The 26,685-nt window shown below is 32.8% G+C and overlaps 1 protein-coding gene across 1 annotated transcript; it reads right to left on the bottom strand.

Moving 5' to 3' along the window:
- Window positions 1–284: 284 nt before the first annotated feature.
- LOC134273073 (unconventional myosin-Id-like) lies at window positions 285–26,685 on the bottom strand (the record flags this gene model as incomplete). Its single annotated transcript, XM_062755248.1, has 12 exons — window positions 26,477–26,685; window positions 20,985–21,193; window positions 13,758–13,851; window positions 7,849–7,866; window positions 6,521–6,686; window positions 6,088–6,237; window positions 2,826–2,945; window positions 2,392–2,601; window positions 1,764–1,909; window positions 1,142–1,367; window positions 792–851; window positions 285–434 (listed from the first exon to the last, which is right to left on the bottom strand). Coding segments are annotated over exons 1-12 (1,650 nt in total), but the record flags the coding sequence as incomplete, so codon positions are not given.

Here is a 26,685-nt window from a genome sequence, read left to right as displayed (position 1 = left end):
TAATTACAGTGTAACTGAGGGGATAATTGATTCGTGAATGAATGATAATTAAAAATGTTGTTGGGTATTACAAATGTCTTTGCTTTAGCAATGTTGACCAACTTATTACTCAGTTTAAACAGTTGACAATTTTCATTTTTTTTTTTTTTTTTTATTTAACAAGTTAACAAAATACCAGCTGCATCCCAAAGGCAGCCAAGTTAAATTTATGTGACAACCAAGACATTTAAGCAGCATCACCAGAGCTGGCATTGTTGAATCCAAGCTTTATGACAATGACTAACTTGCCTGTTATAAAGAAGTCTTTTGAAATCCTGGAATAGACTGTCTCTGTTTTTATCAATGAATCCTGGCACCTGGTATGTCACCTGACCCGCGTAATGTTTTATTCGGAAGTCGCGGGAATGTTCCAGTGTCTTGTCTGCAGGATTAAGCTAAAACAGAATAATACATCAAGCCATATAAAAAAATTTGATGATAAACATTGGATAGATTTTACATTTCACAGTGAAGGAAAATTGAAAATCTGATTAAAAAAAAAATTTTTCATGGAATTTTACAATGTATATAACTTGCATTTTCTTTTATGACAATTTTTACACAAAACATATTTTACATAATTAAAACTTGTAGTGTTTTACATTATATTTTGAAGTTTTTTCCTTTTTTTAAACATGGATTTCCAGACAACTCATAACAATTTATGCTCAAAAATGTATTTATGTTGTTTTTTTTAATGGTATTTCTCACCTCAGGCAAAAGGTGAAAAATTAGTTATAAACACTACTTACAGATCTACAGGTAAAGTGGTCATGCTTCCCCAGTTTCTGAGCCATGGCTGTTAAAAACATCTACAAAGAGACAAAGAATGCAATTAAAAGAGTTCACAATACAATAGATTCCTTATTTATTTCTTATTATTTTGCGATAGATTTGCAAGTAGGCTGCTTATAAGTTTTTTCTTCAAGTAATTAATTTTTGCTTCCGTAAAATTATGAGATAATAAATTCCTTCTCTTTTTTTTGAATCAACATTCTTCTTAAAATTTAAAATGAAGAAATTATCTCTCTTTTAAATTCTGAACAGTCAATTTATTTTTGAAAATTTCCTTTATTCTGATTGGACCAGAAGCATATCTGACCTCGTCCGTGACCTTTCCTACGCTGAGGCACGCTTCGTCGAGTATGGCCAGTATCCCTTTATGTGGGGCCTCTATCAGGTCCACGATGATCTTGTTGTTGAAGTACTCGATGTGCTGCCATTCTATTCCCTCCCTCTGGTACTCCTCCTGCTCCTGTTTTAGAACCAGTTCTATAAATAACTGCTGCAGCTTCTCGTTGCAGTAGTTGATACACAGCTGTTCAAAACTGAAGAGAATTAGAAAAAATTATGGTTATTTAAGGATTTAAGGACATTTTTAAAAATCAAATAATGAACATCTGACTCATATTTTTTCCATTAAGTGTTTAATTCTCTATCCACAACCAAAAACTAATTTTATTACTTTCAATTGTTAAATTCAATTGCTGAATAAATTATTTCAAGCAAACTTTTGTACACAGTTTAACAGCACAAAATTAACATCATCGTTTTTTTAATTCAAAATGTATCTGTCATTTTTAAATACACGTTATGCTTTCTTATTTTAGATTACTCAAAAGGGAGGTCTTTTTCCTTTAATAATTATGATATAAGATATTATAAACTGATAGACTGTAATGATCTTAATGATACATAATCAATTTCAAAATCAGAAAGAGCACCTGTTGTTGTCAAAAATTTCAAATCCGTAGATGTCCAGCACTCCTATGACTGTGTTTTTCCCCACATAAGAAATCCCACTGGCCTTAGGATCGATAGCCTCATTAATTTTACTGACGATCCACGTAAACATTCTGTCATACATAGCCTGTAAAATTTTAATGAATTATCATTTTTGAAAAGAAACGGTTGAAGATTTGTTATATACATGTATATTCTCTCATACTTAAATTTGCAAATTTTTCCATACAATACCACACTATAAGTGGAAATTTTAGAGAGACGCAAATTTAGCAATTTGTATTTTATCTTTAGCTAGATGTAATTGTAGCGATTTTAAAAAGCTCACTCAAGAAGCTATTACAAATAAAGCGCAATTAATATTTAGCAATATCAAATTTTAGCGATCTTGGCACCCTCGCTAATAATGCCAAAATTAAATCCTCGCTAAAAATTCCGCTTATAACACGATTAGAACAAAGAGTATTCAAGTATGTATAGAAACAGTTTCATCATATGAATGTAGATAAGTTTTGTCATCAATCATAAATCAATGAAAATTCTTTCTTCTGAATCTATGTTTTTATTAGACCTCTCTGTACAGTATTTTTCTGCCTAATTATACTGTACCTTGGCAAAAGCATCCCTGGCATAAACGGCATCAGACGTGGACAGCTGTTTTTCGACCACTTGACCTCCAGCTGCGATGACCCGGAAACAGAGGGCTTTCCTAAGATTTTCAGTGGTTACCGATAACAACCCAGCAATGTTGCCTAGCAACGTTTCATCAGACACACCTGCATGATCATGGTCGTCCACCGAGACATAATCTAGATTTCCCTGTGAAAATGAAAATACATAAATTCCAACTTTTCTTTTACACTTTCTTTGTGACTAATTTGGTTGAAATAATTTTGTGAATCTTGAAGAAAAGTTGAAAATATGAAAGGGAAACAGATTATTTATAAGAGATGAAAACATGATAGACTTTCATCAAAGTAACTTGCTTGAGCTTAGGGCTCGGGTAAGCTAAAAACTCTTGAAAGTAAACACAGTTAATTTACCAGATGGAGAATGGCAGCCACAACTTTCCACAGTGCCTCAGCATGAGCGTAAGAGAACCCCATGACCTTCAGGGCGTTCATTACTGACCTATAATCATCCCTGTCATGCACCGTTGCACACTGAAATAAAGCAACAATAATCAAACGTTACACATTAATTAGTACTCATATGTTCTTCAATTTTTCATTTTTTTTGGTTGACAATATAAAATAACAATGAGTTGTAAAAGAAATCAGCATTTATTTTACTTACATACTGGTTACGATTGTACAAATTATATAAGATCATGGATATATAAATATTACTGATTTTTCATATATTTTTCATTTTTTTGGCAGACCAACAATACAGCATGTACTCATGCAACAAACACAAAGCACTTAAATTTTATTTTTATAAACAGTTACTGTAGAAAAAAACTCTGCAAATCTGACAGCACCATTTACACAAAACAGCAAACAATGCTGTTAGTATATGTATTTGTTTCACAAACAAAATTCTCTATTTTTTTTTTTTAATAAACAACTCTAGCATCTGTCTATTTTTTTGTTTAGTTATTTGTCCACTGACTGCACTCTGTAAATTCAGGACAAACATTTATGTGGGGACATTTTCTTTCCTAATTTAATTTGGAGATAAAATATTTGTATATCATATACAATGTGTAAAGGGAATAGTTATGATATGGTTGATTTTCAACTTTTTATGGAGACAATTATCCATTTATCTCCTACTAGAAATATAATATTGGATTAGAGATACAGGGTGGCAGTAAAGTTAGGAGAGTGATAACTTGACATTTCACTTCACCTGTATATCACTCATACAGTATGTAAATTTATGTAAATGTATATAAATATTAAATATATTACAGTATTTTCTGTATACATGAATTATCATAAAAATATTTTTGATAATCATATGATGTACTATTTTCTAAACATAATACATGAATATATTTATTACAATATTTTCCTTTGTATCTCAATACATACCGTAAATCTGGAAATTTTTGCTGTAGATAAATTTTTAGCAAATTTGCGAGTTCTTTGTATTCGCAAAAATATTTTTCTTAAAAATAAAATACAAATAAGAAAATGTAAACAAAGCAGTGGTAATTCGCAAAATTTTGAAACGTAAAAATTAATCAACACCATTTTGACCTGAATTCGCAAAATAAAATCGACGTAAAAATTTCCAGATTTACGGTACTTGTATCTATACGTCTTAAACTTGCATGCTTACACACAAATGTATAGTATTTGTTCAACACTAGAGGTTATAGTTTCTCTAAGATTATGAACAGCTGTCAACACATACATATTATAAATGACACAATACCATAAGTACATGACTGTATGATTATTATGTATATTGCATCAAACATTATTGTGCCTCTACATGTATGTTTTTTAAATCATGTTTCCCACATAGTGATACTTACTTTTTCAATCTAAATAATGTGTGAAAAAACAACATAAATGAAAATAATCAAATTTTAAACTAATTAATACACAAAATATAATTGAAAACTCATAATAAGAAAACTTATGAGCTGAATTTGTCCTGCCTTACGTGTACCAGTGAATGTATGAGAATTTATTTTAAAAATTGACCACCATGGATATGTATATGTTATGCTTATACATGTAAAAAGGAATTCTTTGATTCATTACATAGATTATATTATTTTGTTTAACTCAATTAGCAGTTTTTGAACTATTCAAAGGTACTAATGTTCACAGTGATGTCATTCGAATATGATAACAGTCTTATTTAATATTCAAACAATCCTTTCTGCAATTTTGTAATGCACACGTTTCAATTAATAACTTTTGTTTTGTAATTGTTTTGGATTGACAGAATAAAATTAAGAAGGAACAGTTGATTATAACATCTTCACACAGGGAAATTTACAGTAAGAGGAAATAACAGAAGAAAACAATAGAGGAAAAAGAAAGGGCCATCCAAATCCACGCTGTCTGGGAAATTGTACAAAACACATCAAATTTATACAACACTTCAATTTTTTTTTTTCAGGAATGTTTTTTTACAAGGAAATTGGATGTTTATCTTGTACTGTAATATATTTCTAGGAAAATAAAATATGTATAAATAGTACACTTGAATTAACATAAGAATGAAGAAAAAAATGTTAATTTTACAAAACTGATCGACCCAAAATAATTGAAATGTATAAAACATAAACATCCAATTCCTTTAATCGGTAATTTCATTTTACACAAGTGAGGGAAATGGGGCATGTTTACCTCTTCAGTTAATTTAACTCCCTATTAAAATTAATGCTTCTTAGAATTTTATCAATTAATTATGACAACATACAGCAAAACTCGGTTAGTACGTACACTGATATTGCGAATTTACGTATATAGCGAAGTCATCTTGGATCCCCAGCTATATAAATTCAATAAATTTCTTATACGGTTATAACGAATTACGGATATAGCGAAGTAATTTCATAGGTCCCAGTGACTTCGTTATAACCGAGTTTTACTGTATATTACTCTTAATTAAAGAACAATCTCAGTTTGTGTCAAAAAAAAACTAAAAATGCAAATAAAAAGAAACCATGAATAAATTTTCAACAAATTATCAAATTTTTCATTATTAAAGGATAATAATTTTACTTTTTCTTCAAAGTTTAAGTCCTTTTAGACAATACATGTATAGCAACAAGAGATGTTTGTAAAACACTTAATATATGCCCCCTCCCCCAAATTGGAATTTTTCAAAGTCCAAAAGGGCATAAATCTGTCAAAAATGGCACGATCGTACCCAAAACAGAACTTGACCTAGATATTCATCAGATATATCTGTATACTAATTTCATTTCAGTATGTGCAACCTCTGCAAAGAAAATGAACGGAAACTGCAAATAATTGGAATTTTTCTAAGTCCATGGGGCATAACTCTGTCAAAAATGGCGGGGCCGTACCCAAAACAGAACTTGACCTAGATATTTATCCGATATATCTGTATACCAAATTTCATTTCAGTATGTGCAACGTTTGTGATAAAAAATGAATGGAAACTAAGTGGACTGACAGACCGACCGACCGACAGACAGCATGCAGCAAAGCAATATGTCCTCCCTTCTTCGAAGGGGGGCATAAAAATAACACCCCTAATTTCCATCTAAAATTTTTCAAAAATTTCTAAATGTGTCCTTGTAAATGTGAACAAATAAATATGAACACCCTTTAAGATCTCGTATTTCACTTATTTGAAATCAATACGCACCTTTGGATCCCCTCCCTGGTTGACATAGAAGTATTTTTGAGGTTCCCGTGCTAACTTGTACTCCTTTAATTTCTCGTCCTTGGCTCCGTACAGTAGCTGGTAAAACGAGTGGAAATTTCTCTCTCCCGCCTGCTGATGTACTACACGAGACTGAAAATACGAAATTTTGTCTTCTAGAGAAAATATTACACTTGTATATAATTATGCAATAATGTACCCCTCTCTTTTTTTTTCTTGGAGAGAAACATCCGGCCTGGCTGGGGCCATAAAAACTTAGACGAGCCCACTTTTGATCTCTGTCTTACTTTCACAAAAGGGATTAATAGTGGAAAAGTAAGATATAAGATCAAAAGTGAGCTCATCTCTGTTTTATGGCCCCGAAGCCAGATGAAAAAAAGACAATAAGAGCTATAATATTGCAGGTAATACGTACTTTTTCTAATAAGTAGTTATTGATATGCCCCCCTATGGGATCCCCTTTGAAGTCAAAGTTGATGTCCATGTACTTCCCAAAGCGACTGGAGTTATCGTTCCTGTTTGTCTTGGCATTCCCAAAAGCCTCCAAGATGACATTGGACTTGACTAAGACGTCTTTAACTCTGTTAATTTAAAGCAGTATTATTCATATTATTGACATATTTAAACTGATGAAATATATAACATTTGTATTTACTGAATCAAAGATGTTTTGATACCATAGGTGTGACATCTACAACTCATACACTGTTTGAGTATTTAATTATTTTACATGTACAATACAGAAAATATATAACTTTATTGTATTTTACATATACAAAGTGTTAAATTTTAAGCATCAAGAAAAGCATTAGACAATAACTAGTAATTGCAAATCATAAGAATTTTTATATTATTTTTCAATAATGTAAATATGCAGGAATTTTGGGGTATGCATCAAAATATGCACCAGATTCTTTAGTTTGCTTTTCAAATATTGCACATTAATGTACATGTAAAAGATATGATAAATGAAAAGCAAAATTTTTATTCATTTAATTTATTAATTAGCAAATAAGCATGAAAATGGCACACAAATATTGACATGAACTGACATGAAATGGATTTTTTTCTCTTAATTATTATAAGTTATTATTCATCATGTTGATACTGATCTTTATTTATCAATAATTGAAATACAAATTTTAAGTTAAGAAGAAAACAGCTGCAGTGTTTTAAGTAGACAATTGATGCATGATAACATAAAATCTAAAGAAAGTGTACACACATGCTGATCATAAATAACTTTATTATAAGTCAATGTACAGTAGCTGTTCATCTTTACTAAATTATTTGTTCTGCAAGCAAGACTATAAGTCAAGAGAAGTTTAGCAAACCAACAAGTACATGTATACATAATGTAGATCAGTAAATTTCAACATGTGCAATGTGTGAATCCCCCCACCCCTCCTTGAAATCTGTGCATTGTAAAATCAGATATCAAGATGAAAGGAAGCTAGTTCATTCTTTATGCAAAGTGCATGCAATTTTGGTTAATTAAAAGATTAATAAATTGTTCCTAAAATAAGAAGTGAATTTGAATTGCCTGCTTTATGCCATCATTATAAAAATTTTGCTTAGGAAATACTTGAGACAAGGTGAGAGAGTCTGAAATAAACTTCAATTTAAAATTTACAGAAGAAAGTTACGGAATAACGAGAACTGCAGTGTTAGGTCCCTGCAGTGCAAGAGAATTATGTTTAAACGTTGGCATGCGGAGATCTAAAGCGATATTCTGTACTCAACCTCTCTATCTCACTTCGACTGTAAAATCACCCATTAATCATTAAAAATCATGTAAACAAATTCAATACTTTACAATTAATTAGTTAAAATATATTTATTGTGCAAAAACTTCTTCAGCGCATCCTACGTTTAACAGCAGCAAATTCATTTCAATAAAAACTAGAACTGTCCAATAGGGACAAATACCCCCGCTGGGTTTTTCAGAGTAGGTGCCAATTCAGAAATATTTTATGGATCTAGTAAGAGGTGTTCAGTATTGTCTAATAAAGTGCCCCGCCACAGCATGATACGCCCATCAAATATTGTTCAATAATCATAAATTGGTTAGGGTGCAAGAAAATCAAGTAACCTTGATTAACAGATTGACACAGATTTCAATGATCTAATTTCCATTTCTTATTATGTTTAAAATATTGTACATACATCTCTAAAAGACTTACAGTGTAGGGATTAATTAAAACAAATAATACATCATATATAATTCTAATTAAACTGGCTGTGTTAGAGCTTAACAAATATCCATCTGCAGCTTTAAATTGTTTATTGCATATTTTATGAAATAATGGAAATGCTACAGTCTAATAAAAAAATCAAAAATTAATTATTCTTTAGACTATAAAATTCTAAGTGAGACATGACTGCAATTTGTTGCAAATATATAAAAATTGAAATGTAATTTTTTTTTTTCAATGAGCACATGTATAATTAATTTTAATTATATTATACAATACTAATTCAGTTTCAATCATACACTAAAACATCAATTAGTTTTAATTACATTACACCAATTGAAAGATCTTTATCTGAACTACAGCCATCAAGAACTCTTAATTAACACAAGCAACTATAAGGCCATTTCTTTTTACCCAACTCCCAAGAGATAAATTAAGATAACATTGCATCATATCAGATCTAGAGATGCTCTTGCCAGTTAACTCCCAGACAATGAACTCATTAATTCTCTCTAATTTGACATGCACATTTCTGCTATCAAAAATTCTCCTTGACCAGTGCTTAATAATTATGCCCATTGGACAAACTGAATTCCTCTCAAATCATTAACATTTGTTACAGAATCTGCTGTAAAGTATATGATGAAAAAATAAGTTTTTACTTCATTTAGCAGTTTTTAATAAGGATACAACTATATTTTAACATTTTTTAGGATTATGAATTATAAAATTTTAAAGACTGTTTTTTTTTTAAAAAATCACTTAAATTAAAGGTCACAGTGACCTTGAAATAGGTCGTGACACACAGTCTACCCAAGATGCATAAATTGTCCAAGTTTGATGATTGTAAGTCTGATAGTTTTCTAGTTATGAGCCAAACGAAATCACAAAAGAAAAAAAAAATGCCTGTAAAATGCAGAAAAATCATCCAATCATGATGAAAATCCCAGGTGCACACCTTCATATGGTGAATAATAAGTGTATAAATTTTCAGACAAATCCATTCAATAGTTTCTGAGAAACGGTCCGGACAAAATCTTGTCTACAGACAGACGGACATGGTGATTCCAATATACCCCCCTAAACTTCGTTTGCAGGGGTATAATTATGAAGAAGTTCATGAATTGGCAGTTGATCATTTTGATTGAAAATCAGAATATATATCCACTTAATTCAAAGCATTTTTTCAATGACTGTATTTATCGGTTACCTAGAATTCCTCTACTTAAACCAGAACTCTCTGTGGAGACTGAAGCTCTACTGGTTTGTACATATAGCAAAGGAAGAGAAAAGACCTTAAGCAGTTGGGAATTGAAACTTTACAACAGTAATAAATAAAATAGCGATCCTTGATTAAGTCTCTTTATGGTCTTAGTGTAGTCTACTTGCATGCCACATTATATTTTAAGCAGACTAAAACTGTATTTGGAGTAGCATTTTGAGAGTATTTAACAGAAATTTCTATTTTTAGTAACCACCGCAACAACGATCATCAAAATCAAAAACCGATATATAGAATTATGTATCCTAGTGTAGTCTACTTGTGTACCAAGTTATATTGAAATCAGACCAAAACTGTAGGAGACGTAGCATTTTGAAAGAATTTCACAGAAATTTCTATTTTTAATAAGGCCAGGTAAAATTAATCTTTAGATTCTCATCCTAATTTGCAAAAAAATTGGGGCGGGTGGGCGGATTTTATTTTTTATAATTGTTAATTTATATATAGGCCTAATTTAAGTATCAACAAAACAATGGACGCCCCGTACACATTTTTTTTCATTACCTTAATGCAAATATGAATAGATATAATTCTTTTAATTCATATTCTTTTAAATATTTAAAGAAAATTTTTGCTTTAAAAGTTAAATATTTATTGTTAATTAACAAATTATCAAGTACACATATTATACAGCACACCCTGAACAAAATGAGGTGTAGATACCAATAAATTGTGTATGCCTGACTTCTTATTTTGCAAAATCTATATAAATGTTCTAATAATTATTCTACTGAAAAATCTAGGCCTTCTCTTAAGTCTGTTTACGATATTGTAGATTTTTTTTTATTTCAAAGCTAAGTCACACAGCTGGAGATCGTTATATATAACTTGACCAGGTGTCATTTTCCTCGTCTATTTTTACTTGGTTACAATCTCTCTACATACATGTACTTGCTCCTGCCAGTGATGGTATCTTTATGTGTTTATGCTATTTTTTCTTCTCTGCCTTCTCTATACTGACAAATTATCTTTTCCTTACACATTTAAACTGCTTATATTGCCGATTTTTCTCCATTCTTCACATGGCGTTTTTGCTATAAATAGCGACACGCGACTTTTAATACAGACGGGAGATAACTCATTTAACTTTGACCCAAATTCTTACTGAATAAAAATACATGAAAATACCCAAAAATCAAAATAAAAAACATCGGGGCGGGACATTTTGAGAGGGGCGGGCGGGGATGAGAATCTAAAGATTAATTTTATATGGCCTAAGGCCAGCATTTTTTTATTTTTAGGTTTACGAACATCAAAATGAAAAAGTCCCGTAGGAGGAGGAAATAAAAAAAAAAAAATTATTTTTTTTGATAAATTGTCGACTTTTGTACATTCATTTTGCTTCTTTTTCAATGCTCTCCTCATAGGCTCCTTGCCACTGGACACAAAATAGTTACAAATAGGAAGGTAGAACCTTTAAGTGTTTATTTCATCTTCTGCCAGTTTGGGTCATGCAGTGATATAAATTTTGTGAAGTTGGTCAAAATACAAATTTAAAAAAAATCATTTTTTTTAACTCTTTCAATATATATATGTTAGGCGAATGTGTAGAAATTATTCTAAAATATACTTGAGACCTAAAATAATAATTCCTATCAATCATAAAACAGACAGGGAGTCTTGGGGAGTGAAGTGGAAAATTTTTTTCAGTTAAGTGTAAAATAATTTTTCTGGCTGCCACATTCAAAACGATACTACATGCCTGTATATGCATGTATTTGTATAAACTTGTTTTTTTAATAATTGATATATTTCATTTCTTTAGGCTACGGTTAATTCTTCCTAAAATGTACTTATCTTTGTCTTCTCCCATATAGTTTTATTCATTACATCAGATGCATTAAGCAATCCTTTTCTGAAGAATTATGCTTAGCTATAACAGAGACCTAAACAATGTCTTTGGCAATAGCTACCACTGGCTGTTTTAAACATGTGGGAGGAAAATAATTTACAGACCCGTAGAGTGTAGATACTTTTGAATATGAATACAAAATTATCTCACCAGTATGTCATTGTGCAACAAAGTCGTCAGCATTTTATTTGTCCTCTGAAGGGGTGAAACGTTTTCATTGGCATTCCTATCAATAAATTTTTATACTAAACCAAGCTATGGTGCTGCTATGGATTTTGCAGATCTATTACCTTTATTTATCCGCCATGTTTCTCGTAAAACCTGAAGTACGAGTTCGTAAATTTGAAATCTCGATCCCGACTCAAATTTGACATCGGAAAGAAAAAATTCTGTTTTTCTCAATTTTATTTTTTTTTCTGAAAATTCAAAAACTTGAGCGGCGGGTTTGTAAACTTAAAAATAAAAAAATGCTGGCCTAACCACCGCAACAACGATCATCAAAATCAAAAACCGATATATAGAATTATGTATCCTAGTGTAGTCTACTTGTGTACCAAGTTATATTGAAATCAGACCAAAACTGTAGGAGACGTAGCATTTTGAAAGAATTTCACAGAAATTTCTATTTTTAGTAACCAGGGCAACACGGTTCATTGAAATCAAAAACCGATATACAGAATTATGTATCCTAATTTAGTCTACTTGTGTACCAAGTTAAATTGAAATCAGACCAAGACTGTAGGAGGAGTAGCATTTTGAAAGAATTTCACAGAAATTTCTATTTTTAGTAACCACGGCAACATCGTTCATTGAAATCAAAAACCAATAAAGAGAATTATGTATCTTAGTGTAGTCTACTTGTGTGCCAAGTTATATTGAAATCAGGCCAAAACTGTAGGAGAAGTAGCATTTTGAAAAATTGTTTACAGACAGACAGCTAGACGGACGGACGCCGGACGCATTACTATCGCATAAGCTCTTCTGGTCTCTGACCAGTAGAGCTAACTAGAACTGTCCAAATGGAACAAAATACCCCCCCCCCCCCCCCCCCCCGGTTTTTCAGAGGTAAGTTTTTCCATAATAAAGATATGAATCACACATGAATTATGAAATTTTTCTTCCAGTGACCTTGAAGTTCCCCAAATGACTTTTGGTCAAGGTCATGACACACCCTTGGGTCATGGGCAATCTTTGTGTGAAATGAGAACCTACCAAGTTTATCAATAAGAAAGATATGGACCGGATATGAATTATGAACTTTTTCTTCCAGTGACCTTGAACTTCCCCAAATGACCTTGAATCAAGGTCATGACAAACCCTTGGGTCATGGGCATTCTTTGTGTAGAATGAGAACCTACCAAGTTTATCCAAAAGAAAGATATGGACCGGACACAAATTATGAATTTTACTTCCAGTGACCTTGAACTTCTCCAAATGACCTTGGTTCAAGGTCATGACACACCCTTAGGTATGGGCAATCTTTGGGTGAAATGAGAACCTACCAAGTCTATCCATAAGAAAGATATGGACCGGACACAAATTATGAACTTTTTCTTCCAGTGACCTTGAACTTCCCCAAATGACCTTGGTTCAAGGTCACGACACACCCTTGGGACATGGGCAATCTTTGCATGAAATGAGAACCTACCAAGTTTATCCATAAGAAAGATGTAGACTGGACATGAATTATGAAATTTTTCTTCCAGTGACCTTGAAGTTCCCAAAATGACCTTGAGTCAAGGTCATGACACAGCCTTGGGTCATGGGCAAGCTTTGTGTGAAATGAGAACCTACCAAGTTTATCCGTAAGAAAGATATTGACCTGAGACACGAATTATGAACTTTTTCTTCCAGTGACCTTGAACTTCCCCAAATGACCTTGGGTCACACCCTTAGGTCATGGGCAACCTTTGTGTGGAGTAGTAGATTCTTATGTCCCTCCGTAAAAAAGATATGGACCGGACACGTTTGCACAGACAGATGAACAGACGGACAGACAGACAGACGGACAGCTAGACAGACAGACGGACGGACAGACGGACAAGGTGATTCCTATATACCCCCCCAAACTTTGTTTGCGGAGGGTATAAAAATATACTTTCTAAAAGCACTAAAAATCCAGATTATCATAAAGTGTGGAAAATCATACATTATCTATGATGCTAGGTATAAGCAAATAATGCAAAAAAATTAACAGCAAACACTCTCTGAGACAAACACAATGTCTTCAACATGTTCAAGTGCTTATTATTCAGACAACATGGACAAGGTCATGAGGACTGACAATTTGCTAAGTCATGATGACTGACAATTTGCCGTTTACCTTTCCACTTCCTTCTGTCCCCCCACGTTGGTTACGGCAGCGATGTACCTCATAATGATTTTAGAGGCTTCCGTCTTGCCTGCGCCAGATTCACCTAAAACGGAGATTAATTTAAATTTAGAATACAGTAAATACTCAAAACTGAAACTCAATGGGACAAAGTAACGACTTACAAAATACAGGATACCACAGATCTATATAGATACTGTAAACTAACTTTTATTTGAGTGAGAGAAATATTTGCGAGTTAAAATACGTTCTTTAACTCGCGAACCAAATATTTTGCTAAATGTATTTGCATGTAGAGAATGTTTCCTCGGTAGCAAAAAATAATCATCGCGGATAGATTTCAAACTGACAAATCGCGAATAAAAGATGAAGTGAATAATACTTGGTTTACAGTATCTGGGGTAAAACAAATACATTATAAGAGAGGTTAAGACTCGCAAATCACTTCAACATACATGTATTAGTGTTATTCCAGATTTTGTTAAATGAAATATGTCGAAGTTAAAATGCAAATACACATACCATACTGTGTTTTTTTTCTTTATTTAAGGAATGAAGCGGTTTATAAAAAAGCGTAAACTGTTCCAACCCAGTTTATACCGTATAAAATGGGTAGCTATTATATTCATTGCTTATAATTTAATTTTCATTCATTTGATGTAAGAAACAAGAGGCCCAAGGGCCTTGAATCGCTCTTCTGATAAATTGTACAATCTATCACTTCTATTAGAAGCCTCCAACTCTGTTAGAATCATAAGACCCAAAATGCATCAACTTACAAAGTTTGATAATATTTAGCCAGTTAAGACTGAAGATATAATATAATTATAAAATACAAGGTCACAGTGACCTACCTTTTGATTGAAATTTTCTGAGGACTCAAGATACATTAATTGACAAAGACTGATGATTCTAATTAAATAAGTACCTGAGATATTCAAAAGTAGGTCATCATGACCTACTTTTTGGTCAACATTCTCTGAAAACCCAAGATGCATTATCTGACAAAGTTTGACGATTCTAAGCCAATTAGTACCAGAGATAATTAAATATAGCCATCAAATGTCAAAAGCAGGTCACGGTGACCTACTTTTTCGTTGACGTTATTCAAAAACCCATAATGCCTAAATTGACAAAATTTGATGATTCTAAGCCAATAAGTACCTGAGATATTCAAAATTAGGTCACCGTGACCTACTTCTTGTTGGACATTCATTGAAACCCTAAGATGCCTCAACTGACAAAGTTTGATAATTCAGAGCCAATAAGTACCAGATATAATTAAATATAGCCATAAAATGTCAAAAGTAGGTCACAGTGACCTACTTTTTGGTCGACGTTCTCCGAAAACCCAAGGTGCCTAAACTGACAAAGTTTGATGGTTCTAAGCTTATACATACCTGAGATATTCAAAAGTAGGTCACTGTGACCTATTTTTTGGTCGACATTCTCCAAAAACCCAAGATGCCTCAACTGACAAAGTTTGATGATTCTTAGCCAATAAGTGCCTGAGATACATAAATATAGCCATAAAATGTCAAAAGTAGGTCACTGTGACTTACTTTTTGGTCGACGTTCTCCAAAAACCCAAGATGCATCAACTGACAAAGTTTGATGATTTTAGGTCAATAAGTACCAGAGATACTTAATTATAGTCACAAAATGTCAAAAGTAGGTCACCATGACCTACTTTTTGGTCATCACTCTCCGAAAACCCAAGATGCATCAACTGACAAAGTTTGATGATTCTAAGCCAATAAGTACCGGAGATACAGTCAATTCTCGAATTATCGCCATTCGATTCATCGCCATTTTCGCTATACCGCCATGATTTCCCAAGAACGTTTTTCCTGCTATATAAAATTCTCTTTATAACGCCAAATTCACATACCGCCATCCGCCACCCTGTTTTCACAACAAACGTCCATTTTTAAGTGTCAATTATCTCGATATACCGCCACAGGTGCATGTGGTCAGGGAAGCGCGGCTAATTGGTTGACACTATCCCTGTTGTAAAGCATGCAAAGGCAGACAAGGTACATGCAATTAAGTAATTAAGTAAGAACAAAATAAACAATAATTTTAACATGAACTATTATAATAATTTTGTTTTCTGTTTAATAAAAATATTTAGTCACGGTTTCGCCACGAAAGCGGTCGTGGTTAAAGTACGCCGATAACGATAATATTTTGATGATCTCTACTTTTAACAATGCAAAGTTTGCTGAAAAAATAATTATACGGTATAAAATGTGAACGTTTCACAATAATGCCATAAACAGTGAATTTATTCAAGAATGCATTTTACATACTATCGGCAATATATCACGACGGTCGACCCAGCATGTTTTTTTTCAATATCAGGCGTGCAGATTTACATGCATACACATGTACTTGTTTTTATTTCATAACTGCACATTTTATTTTAGCGAAATTGTACATTAAAAAAAATTACTTGAAGTATTTTCAACCAGAAATATGTTTTTATATACATGTATATGTATTATTAAGAATAGAAACGCTAAATGGTATTTCTAAGAACGGTAACTCTACTTGTTTTCTAAAAGATGGGAAATTCAATTCATCGCCAAATTCGTTATACCGCCATGATTTCTAAATAACAAAAGGTGGCGGTTTATCGAGAATTAACTGTACTTAAATAAAGCCATAAAATGTCAAAAGTAGGTCACCGTGACCTACTTTTAGGTCGTCACTCTCCGACAACCAAATATGCATGGACTCACGAAGTTTGATGATTCTAAGGCAATAAATACCTAAGATACTTAAATATAGCCATAAAATGTCGAAAGTAGGTCATCGTGACCTACATTTTGGTTGACATTTTTCAAAGACCCAAGATGCATCTACTGACCAAGTTTGATGATCGTAGGTCTGAAGGTAATCAAAATATGCATTTTAAACAATTTGAAAACAAATGTCGGCAAAATTCAAAAAGTAGGTCAGTGACCTACTTTTTCATAAATATGTTTTAAGGTCCCAAGATGCATCAAAGTACAAGATTTGATGATTCTAAACCTCCCAGTGTCTGAAATAATGGGATTTAATGTTTTTTAAAGGATAAGTCATAAAGTTCAAAAAGTAGGTCAAGGTGACCTACTTTTAAGTTGACATTGTTTGAGGACCCAAGATGCATCAACTGACAAAGTTTGATGATCATAGGCCTTAAAGTGTCCAAAATATGCCTTCAAATCAATTTAAAAACAAATCCCCGCAAAATTTAAAAAGTAGGTCACCATGACCTACTTTTGAGTTAACATGATGTGAAGTCGTAAGATGCATCAACTTACAAGAATTGATGATCCTAGTCCTTATAGTAAGCAAAATATACACGTTTTTATTAATTGTAAATTTAGGTCAACTTTGAAGTGACCTTGAGACCACGCCCTTTGCCCCAGGGTAATTCCCCGTGCAAATTTTAATCTTCGACATATCCTGATCCTTGTATGTAAGTTTGGTGAAAATCTGCCTGGTGGTTATGGAGAAGAAGATTTTTTAGCAACCAGTACTTTTGGTTTTGTTTTCCTGATTATCTCCCCTTGTTTAAGGGTCCCAACCCTTATTTTAGTATAAATGGTAGCCCTTGGGCCAAGGATACCCTGTGACAAATTTGGTACTGATTGACCAAGGGGTTCTTGAGTTATGGCCCATATTCTAAAAAGTTTACGCACACCGCACAAATGGCCATAGCATTAGCTCTTTGAGCCTTTGGCTCAGAAGAGCTAAACAAGAGGCCCATGGGCCACATCGCTATCAGCCGAGCATTGTGGCTAGGAAAAAGTAGTAATTGGTTTACTATTGAAAAGTTTGAATCCAAAAGTTTGGCCCTGCCCTACCCCCGGGGGTCATGATTTGAACAAACTTGAATCTACACTACCTGAGGATGCTTCCATATAAATATGAGCAATTATGGCTTTGCTATTCTTGAGAAGAAGATTTTTACAGAATTTTCCTATATATTTCTATATAAAACTTTGGTCGGCCATTGTGGCCCCGCCCTACCCCCAGGGGTCATGATTTGAACAAACTTGAATCTACACTACCTGGGGATGCTTCCATATAATATGAGCAATTCTGGCTTTGCTGTTCTTAAGAAGAAGATTTTTAAAGAATTTTCCAATATATTTCTATATAAAACTTTGGTCGGCCATTGTGGCCCTGCCCTACCCCCGGGGGTCATGATTTTAACAAATTTGAATTTACACTACCTGGGGATGCTTCCATATAAATATGAGCAATTATGGCTTTGCTGTTCTTGAGAAGAAGATTTTTAAAGAATTTTCCTATATGTTTCTATGTAAAACTTTGGTCGGCCATTGTGGCCCCGCCCTACCCCCGGGGGTCATGATTTGAACAAACTTGAATCTACACTATCTGAGGATGTTTCCCCATAAGTTTCAACTTTCCTGGCACAGTGGTTCTTAAGAAGAAGATTTTTAAAACATACCACCAAATTTTCACTAATTCTCAATTATCTCCCCTTGAATAAGGGCATGGCCCTTTATTTGAACAAACTTGAATCCCCTTCACCCAAGGATGCTTTGTGGCAAGTTTGGTCGAAATTGGCCCAGCGGTTCTTGAGAAGAAGTCGAAAATGTGAAAAGTTTACGGACAGACAAACGGACGCCGGACGAAATGTGATCAGAAAAGCTCACTTGAGCCTTCGGCTCAGGTGAGCTAAAAAGATGATTGTTCTAACAAAATGACTTCAATTTGTACAAATTTGAATGTAACGTCAGGCGGGTTGATACGTTTTTGACGTAAGTCATTGTGACGTAGGCAACCCATTTTATACAATATAAAGTAAATTTTTTATCCAATCAAATACAGTGTTACAACCAGAATTAAATTATTTCTAGATATTGAAAGCTGGCTTAATTATGTTAATGAGAGAGGATTTATAGAGCAGCAGATAATTTGAATTTTTCATCATGCTCATAGAAGAGTTTCAATTGAATCAACAAACTATTAAGGCCAAAAAAAATAATAGTCTTGTTTCATGCTACCAGCCTGAAAAGGGTAGGTAGGTAGGAAAATTATTATTTTTTTTAATTTAATTTTATTTTTTTCCAATGTTATTTGTTGGATATGAACTATTACAAAACCATATTAAACATGTCATAGGTCAATTTTATTGTTTAAAATTTAATTCCATATCTTTTGATGCACAACTCAAGTAGTGTTTTATGAATTCAAGTCCATATTTAATACTTATGTTTCATGAAATACCACTTGAATATATATATTTTTTTTCACTTTTGAATCATGAAATTTCCAATTTTCCCCCCAAAACTAAATAAAAACTTTAGGGTCGGGTGCAAAAAGATAGAGCAGGTCGGGTATCAGGAAAACAAGACTAATATTTTCATGTTAGAGGAAACAATATTGTTTTTTTTTAATTTTCATTTTGTAGATGTGCATGTATTGTTGAGTAATATTTTTCATCTTTGATCTAATTTCAGAAATTAAAACATTATTTTATACATTTTACAACCTCCAGACAAAGATGTATCAATTATTATGCAAAAATGTAACATTTTAACATGCTAGACATGGTAAATTTTTATGCTGTCTTTAAAAATTCTACTTTTGAAGCTGTGCCTTGTTACATCTACCAATCAGAGATAGCTTTACAATCTCTCTTTAAGCTGATCAGCAAATTCAGTGCTGGCAACTCCAAGGTAATGTTATATTTAGTGCATTTAACACATTGAATCACAAGGAAATAAGAGAATGCTTGAACAATGAGTCTATACATAACACTTATGTATATCACATAACCTGTTGCAATTTGAGAGCAAGCAGGAATTTAAAAAGCGCAATGGAGAGGAAGGAGGTATTGATTATGATCAATATCCTCTGTTCAAAATATATGTAAATTAAAATATAATATATATATAGATGTACCTTCTCAAAATACATGCACCCAATACGGCCAATAGCATAACCCAGATTGATAATACAGTAAAAACTGTCTAATCCGACACCTGTGTCACCTGTCACACTGTGAATTCCAACATAAATTTGTTTTCCCATTTTACACGTTTTACTAATTTTAACGTTATTTTTAAACTTTGCAATCCGGCACACTGACTATTCCGACACAAAATTTGTCTCCCTGTGCTTGTCGGATTCGACAGGTTTCACAGTATTTTCTTGAGAAAAAAACCTTCTCTTGTGTATTAACAAATGCTAACAGGGAATTATTGGTGATTAATGTCACCATGTTTCAGTCTTTAGCATATAGATGATATTACATGCACATCTTTTTTTGAGGGATCATAAACATCCATGATGTACATGGCACATGATCTTCGCAAAAGCATTGTTAATTTAATCATTCTTTGTCCCTCATTGATCATGCATATGTTTCGAATTTCAAAAAAATTTACATGAAGGTTATACATAAACTTCCAATGTTTATGAGAATAAAAAAGTTACGGACAGAATATAACTTTATCACTTTTCCCTCAGTGACCTTGTAATTTCAAAAATTGACCTTGAGGGTATGTATTGACCCATGATCAATCCAGCAAGTTAGGTCACTTGCCAAAAGTATTTTTTGGTTCATGTCTGTAACTTTTCATTGGAAGCCAACTTGAAGCCAATTCTTCTCATAAAGAATGATGATGACATAAGAGTGCATCTTGATCTAACCCAGGGTCATTTTGGAAACTTCAAGGACACTGAGAGAAAAAGTGTTCAAGTTCTGTTGCATATGGCCTGAGGGTGTGTCATGATCTTGACTCGATGTCAAGGTTCCTGGCAGCAAAAAGTCTTAAATCTTTGTCATGTTTGGAACTTCTTTCAGGAAAAACATTGAAATTTCCTACTGGAAACAAACCTGAAGGGTCCTGATTGGCCAATTTTGGGATTAGTATAAACCATAATGTTCTCCATTTAAAGACATGGCAAGAACAGCTAGGAATAAAAAAATTTTTAAGTGACCTTGAACTTCAAACAAATGATCTTGTGTCAAGGTCATGACCATTAACCGTCAGGTCATACACATTCTTTGTTCGAAGTAGGATTAGGAATTTCTCTCCATTCAACTTAAATGCACATCCAGACTTCAAAGGGAAAATTGATCAGAGAAGGGCAGATTTGACAAATTGACTGGAATGCATCAAGCAAATCATTTTTTTTTTTGCTGTCTGTTGGCCCTACACCACCTATAATATTAACTCAGCAATACTGCACCTGATATGACTATACATGTGTCTCTGCTCTGTCTCTTCATGGTTTTGTACGCAGAGTCTGCCAAGGCAAAAATGTGGGGCGGCCTCTCGTAAATTTCCCTCCCTTTGTATTCGTCGACATAATTGGGGTTGTATATGTCCACAGTCTTATATGGGTTCACCGAAACCACCACCTCTCCTATGTATGTGTAGATTTTATTTTTACTGTATCTGAAAATAAAAAAGTTGAATGTTGTACATCTGCAGTACAAAAAATACGTAGACTAATAAAATTATCTGTCTAATTGAATTCCCTAGGAATGATAAACTATAAATGCATGCTGAATTTTTGAGTATATAAGCAAATCTAACAGTTCTACATGTACTTGTTTTTTAATTTCTTGAAATATTATCAGTGTGTAAGATGCATCCTTATATACGTTACATGAGACCTTACATCATGCTTTCAACACAATTTCATTTTTAAAAACAAATAGTTGGCATGGTTGATATGGTCAAATACATTTTTCACATTTTTTAAGTTCACCTAAAAAAAGCTAAAAGGAAGATAATTAATTTTAGGGTTTTAAATTTACTTCAGTATACAGGTATAATTAACTAGAAGATCACATGAACTTCTGAATCAAGAGTGAATTCACGAACTCGTAAAATTCCTTTAACTATGTTAACAGAATACATGCATGGAGCAGACAGATAAAAGCCAGGATTTTATTTGAGAAGGGGGAGGAAATTTGCCTTCACATACTTAAGACGTCAATAAACATTGTAACCCCCGCCTCATGTGAGTCAGGCCCTCAGGGCCTCGATTCTTTGTCACATAAACTCTTTACTTTGTAGACTTTATCTACGAACACGTGCTTGTAGTTTGCTACCTAGCTTAGAATTGTAACAATCTTTCTATTTCTGGTTTTACATACTAGGTATACCTATACTTCCTGCTTTTGATAGCAACCAATGCTGTGTTTTTTCTTTATTTGCAATAGATCCCATTAGCCTACACTAATGAAAAAGATGGACATTTTGTCCTTCTTCATGTTAACTTAAGCCCGCTTTTCTTCCTTAATTAACATATCTATTTAAATGAAAATTTTTTTGTGATCATTACTATCAGTGTACGAAACTCGGAAAAAATTCAGGTGGACCAGGAGGGCTGACTACTCAAAAAGTCTGTCAGCCCTGCTGAAAATTAGCATGCCCGCATAATAAAAATCAATATAAACTTCAGAGTACACACACTCAAACTTGTACATTTTTTTTTCAAATCTAATTGAATTTCTTGCACAGTAAATATTAAGATTATTTTTTTTTCTTTTGATTACTTTCAATATGAAGTTAGGAAAAATAAAACATTAAATACTGTCGTTTTTTCTTCCATTTTTTTTTTTTTTTTTTACATTTATGACCATGATAATTAAATATTTAATAATGTCAACGTTATAGGTATATATTCACACACATTTTTGATGAAATGAGTCTGCTTGATTTAATTGAAAAGAAAAAAAATATTTGCTTAAATTTTGGTACTTAAGAGCAATTTTTAACACTTAACATAATTATAATATTAAACTTATATGTTAAAAGAATTTGAATATATAATTATTTCTATTTAATTATTGATCAGTACATAAAATTATTAAAAGGTGAAAATATTGTATAATATTATTCAATTTTACCTAAGTTTATCCTTGATTTAATCAAAAAATAAAAATTGCTTGAAACAACCAATGAATAAAAACTCAGCATGCTACCTTGGGTGAAAGTTCATATTCATGATATTGTCAGTGTTGAATAATTTATTGGTCTAGAATATACGACATGAACATTATACAAAGATTCTTTTAATTTAACACTTGTGAATGTGTTTGATATCTTTCTGATCCTGTAAGTTTAAAAAAAAATGCTCAATAAACCAGTGGGGAGTAGAAAATATCGTTTCATGGGTGAAAACAGAGGAAATTCAGATTAAAAGCCGATTGTGGTTTTCTACATATCTTTACAGATTTATTGATTAGTTTTTTAATTTTTAGCTGTCTGAGGGAATTATGGCTTGTATTAACGTTGAAATATTTGGTCTTTACCTTCCCAAAACATTAATCTGCAATAAAAAAAATTGGAGGGAATAGGGTAAAATTAGTGCGCCCGAGCGGGCTGATGCGGAGTAAAACTTATACGTCCGCTCCCGATTTAGTACGTCTCGGGCGTGCGGGCGGACGGGAATTTCGTACACTGTTACTATTTATAAACGATAAAAGGTTTTTGCCTCCCTTCCTTTCTATTTGCTGTCAAAAAATTGGATGATGTTGACGTAGAAGCATTAGTTCCCTATTACATTTCTTGTAGCTTTTGAGTTTCATCAGTGCAGATACCTGCATTTACAGGTATATTTACAATGTCACCTATATGTATGTTCAATATTATATTTTTTAAACAACATTCTGAAAAGCCATAGGGTTCAATTTTTTCTTATACATGTTAATGAAGTCTATGATATAAATGTAAGCATCGTGAACCCTTTGAGAGAGAGAGAGAGCATTTCTAGAGATTCCCAGAAAAAAAAAAACATTCAATCTCATATTGATTAATCCACAAAGCTGCATGCCTTCAGGAATGATCGAATCAGGTGTGCAAAGGTGTGATCAGCCGTAGACTATATTTATGTTAAGGTAGATAAAATCAGGTAAATATAACAGAGACCGCAAACAGTTACTGGCCAGGCCAGAAATAGGTTGGTCCAATACACATCTCGTTACTGGTGTGCCCCAGGTGTATCGTAAAGACAGCGATAGACAGGCAGTATTGATCTATCTGATATGTAATGTGTCGGAAAACAATTAGGAAATGGGGGCTACCAAATGGGCAATATCAACTCTTGAATGAACAAATGGCTTATTATAGGTGTAATGGTCATATAAAGATGTATGTTTTCGCATGTTTTATGGTGTTTATACGTTGCTTATGCATTTTCATGCCTGTAACAATTGCAGCTGCTATGTGCAATTGATGTTTTCTGTGTTTTAAAGGGCTGATGTTGAAACATATACATACATTCTATGCAACAAATGTATACATATATACATGCATGCACACACACTGTCAGCATGGTCAGTGATATTTCTAATGCATGATGCATTAACACATAAAAAAAAATGACGGTTGCAGTATTTTTTTGAAATCCTGAATTTTCTTTAGAAGTTAAATACTTCCAATGCACACCAGGGCAAATAAGAGTCACTGTATATTCTTTAAGTTTAAACATGTTAAAAACATACACAAGGCAATGAACGTCCTTCATCAACACAATATGAGTGCTACAAACAGTTACAAAAAGTGTTGTATTTTTCTTATCAACACGTGAACTCTGATGTAGGTTATGCCGTAAATTTCCCCATTCCTGGCTATTTATATCTACTAAAACACTCAGGAAAAGCATGGCTGCACTATGTACAATGTGGTTTTTTTGTGATTTTTTTTACCTTGTCATGTTGTTCTATCTTTAATCATGTTTACATACAATAGTACAAAATGTCTTGTGTATATGGTTACTGTCTAAATATATTACATGTACTCTTATCACCATGCATGAGTGCAACATTCCTGCAACTCTTAAGTATAAATATAAATTTCATAATTTCTGAAATCACTGTAAATGCAAATTACCAAAAAATTAATGCATTTCAGAATCATGATAATTAACATCAAACATTTTACAATTTCAAGAAACTCTTCCCCCCTCAAACGAGTCAAAAGTTTATCAAGGCAAAAGGGTAATAGGATGTAAGTCCCCATTGTTATGTTGGATTACGTACATTAAGTGCACTTGACTTTTCTCTAGAACTTCCCGTTAGTAATAGATATTAAGTATACGCACTTCGGAGAGGCTTATACATGAATGTGTAAACTTGTAAGATGAATAAGCATGCAGAGAGTTGCAGCTATTTTCATATGTAGACATGTAATATAAAGCACTGTTGCTCATCACTAACACATTTATAGAAATTCAAAAAAAAGTTCATTGATTGAAATTTCAAATCATATTTAAGTTAATCCAGTTCCTTTATCAGCATGTTCAGGGAAGTTAAGTACCATGGTATATCTTTTGGATCAGCATTTCTAGTTAACGAGTTTGTGCCTATACTTCCAAATTACTGGCATTATTTTTCAACGGTGAACTTACACATGTAATATGAAAATATCGAACTTAACACATTTTGAACCCCTGTATGGCGACAAGCATGTGTAATTTTGACAAGTTCTTGAAATTAAGAACAATACTAGTCTTCATGGTCTTATACTCATCGTCATGGTCTTGAAACAGAAATTTTGCAGATGAGAATAATGTATGTATGATATCTTAATAACCAATGAAATATTTTTTTTCAAATAGGGTACTCTTGCAAGTGTTTCTCAGAATCATATATATTTTCGTGGGGTCAACTATTCATGGTTTCAGGAAGAAAATATGGGTTTGTTTTTTGGATCTAGTATATGCGGTGTAAAATAAATTTAATTGACATATAGAAAGACATGCACATATCATAATTTTTTCAATGCTCATTCTATATTTCATACAGGACTATGAAGCATGGTAGAATTATTGTCTATTAAGTAGAGTATAGATACTCAGTTACTCAGGTAAACATGGTAAACCAGGCATTCCACCTGATCATCAATCAATGATAGAAAATAAATGTCTGTTACACACCATGATGACCTCAATAAAGTCACACTTTGTCAATATGTACATGTACACGAAAGCATACAGTATTGGCGTGGTACTTATTCCTATGTTATTCATGTTTATTTAGAGCGGAAGTTGTGGGTTTAAGAACGAAGTGGGTATAATTAAACCAGTGTTTTTACGGGAAATATGTTAAAGGAAACATCGGAAAAATCATGTTGATTAGTCTTTATTCATTAGTAATAACACATGAGTAATATATAATCATTTTTCTTCATTTTTACATGTTTTAAGTAAATAATGTAATGTGTAATTGGAAAAAAGAAGATATGATATGAATTAAGTTTTTTTTTTAATCCATGCACTTGCTTTGACATGAAAATATGGAATTTTAATTTAATTTTTTATTTTTAATTGTTTGACGGATCAAAACAAAAAAAAGACATTTTATACACGTATACACAACCTTACTTTTTCGAAAAAAGGGGGAAATGAAATTTTTTTCATTGGAACACTGTGTTTAGTTCAATTTAATTAAAACAAACCACATATGTAAGAATGCAGGTTCACAATGGGTACCGGTTCATCATGTTCGCAAGACCTTTACAATGATCTGTTAGTGTAACCCGATACAAGGCCACTAGGCGTGGTTAAATACCTTCAACTTCTGTCAACAGATTTGTTCTCATGAATGAAATGCCGTAAAACACATGTGTTCCTTGAGCCGGCACATGTATATTTGCAAATAAAATGAAATTTCTGCACCTCGTCGGCGAAAATGAAAATGAATATTCGGTGTTTACGAAAATACTTACCGCAGTTTTAAATTTTCCATAAACGCATCAAGCGTTAAATCATGCAGCAAAACAAAGTCCCCGACCCCAAACTCGGGGCCTTCGTGAATACTCCCAGCCATTTCTACACAGATTTCTTGTGATTTCACATATTATTAATTCAAATAAGAAATAATCAGAAACTCATACTGATTAACGGAGATAAGAAAATTATTAAGTAAGTCGTACGG

Source organism: Saccostrea cucullata, unplaced genomic scaffold (assembly GCF_032062105.1).
Source record: "Saccostrea cucullata isolate Sc308-1 unplaced genomic scaffold, CSIRO_AGI_Scuc_v1 ctg10186, whole genome shotgun sequence".
Classification (NCBI taxonomy): domain Eukaryota; kingdom Metazoa; phylum Mollusca; class Bivalvia; order Ostreida; family Ostreidae; genus Saccostrea; species Saccostrea cuccullata.
The sequence above is the reverse complement of the archived record's forward strand: the minus strand, read 5'-3'. Positions and strand labels throughout refer to the sequence as shown.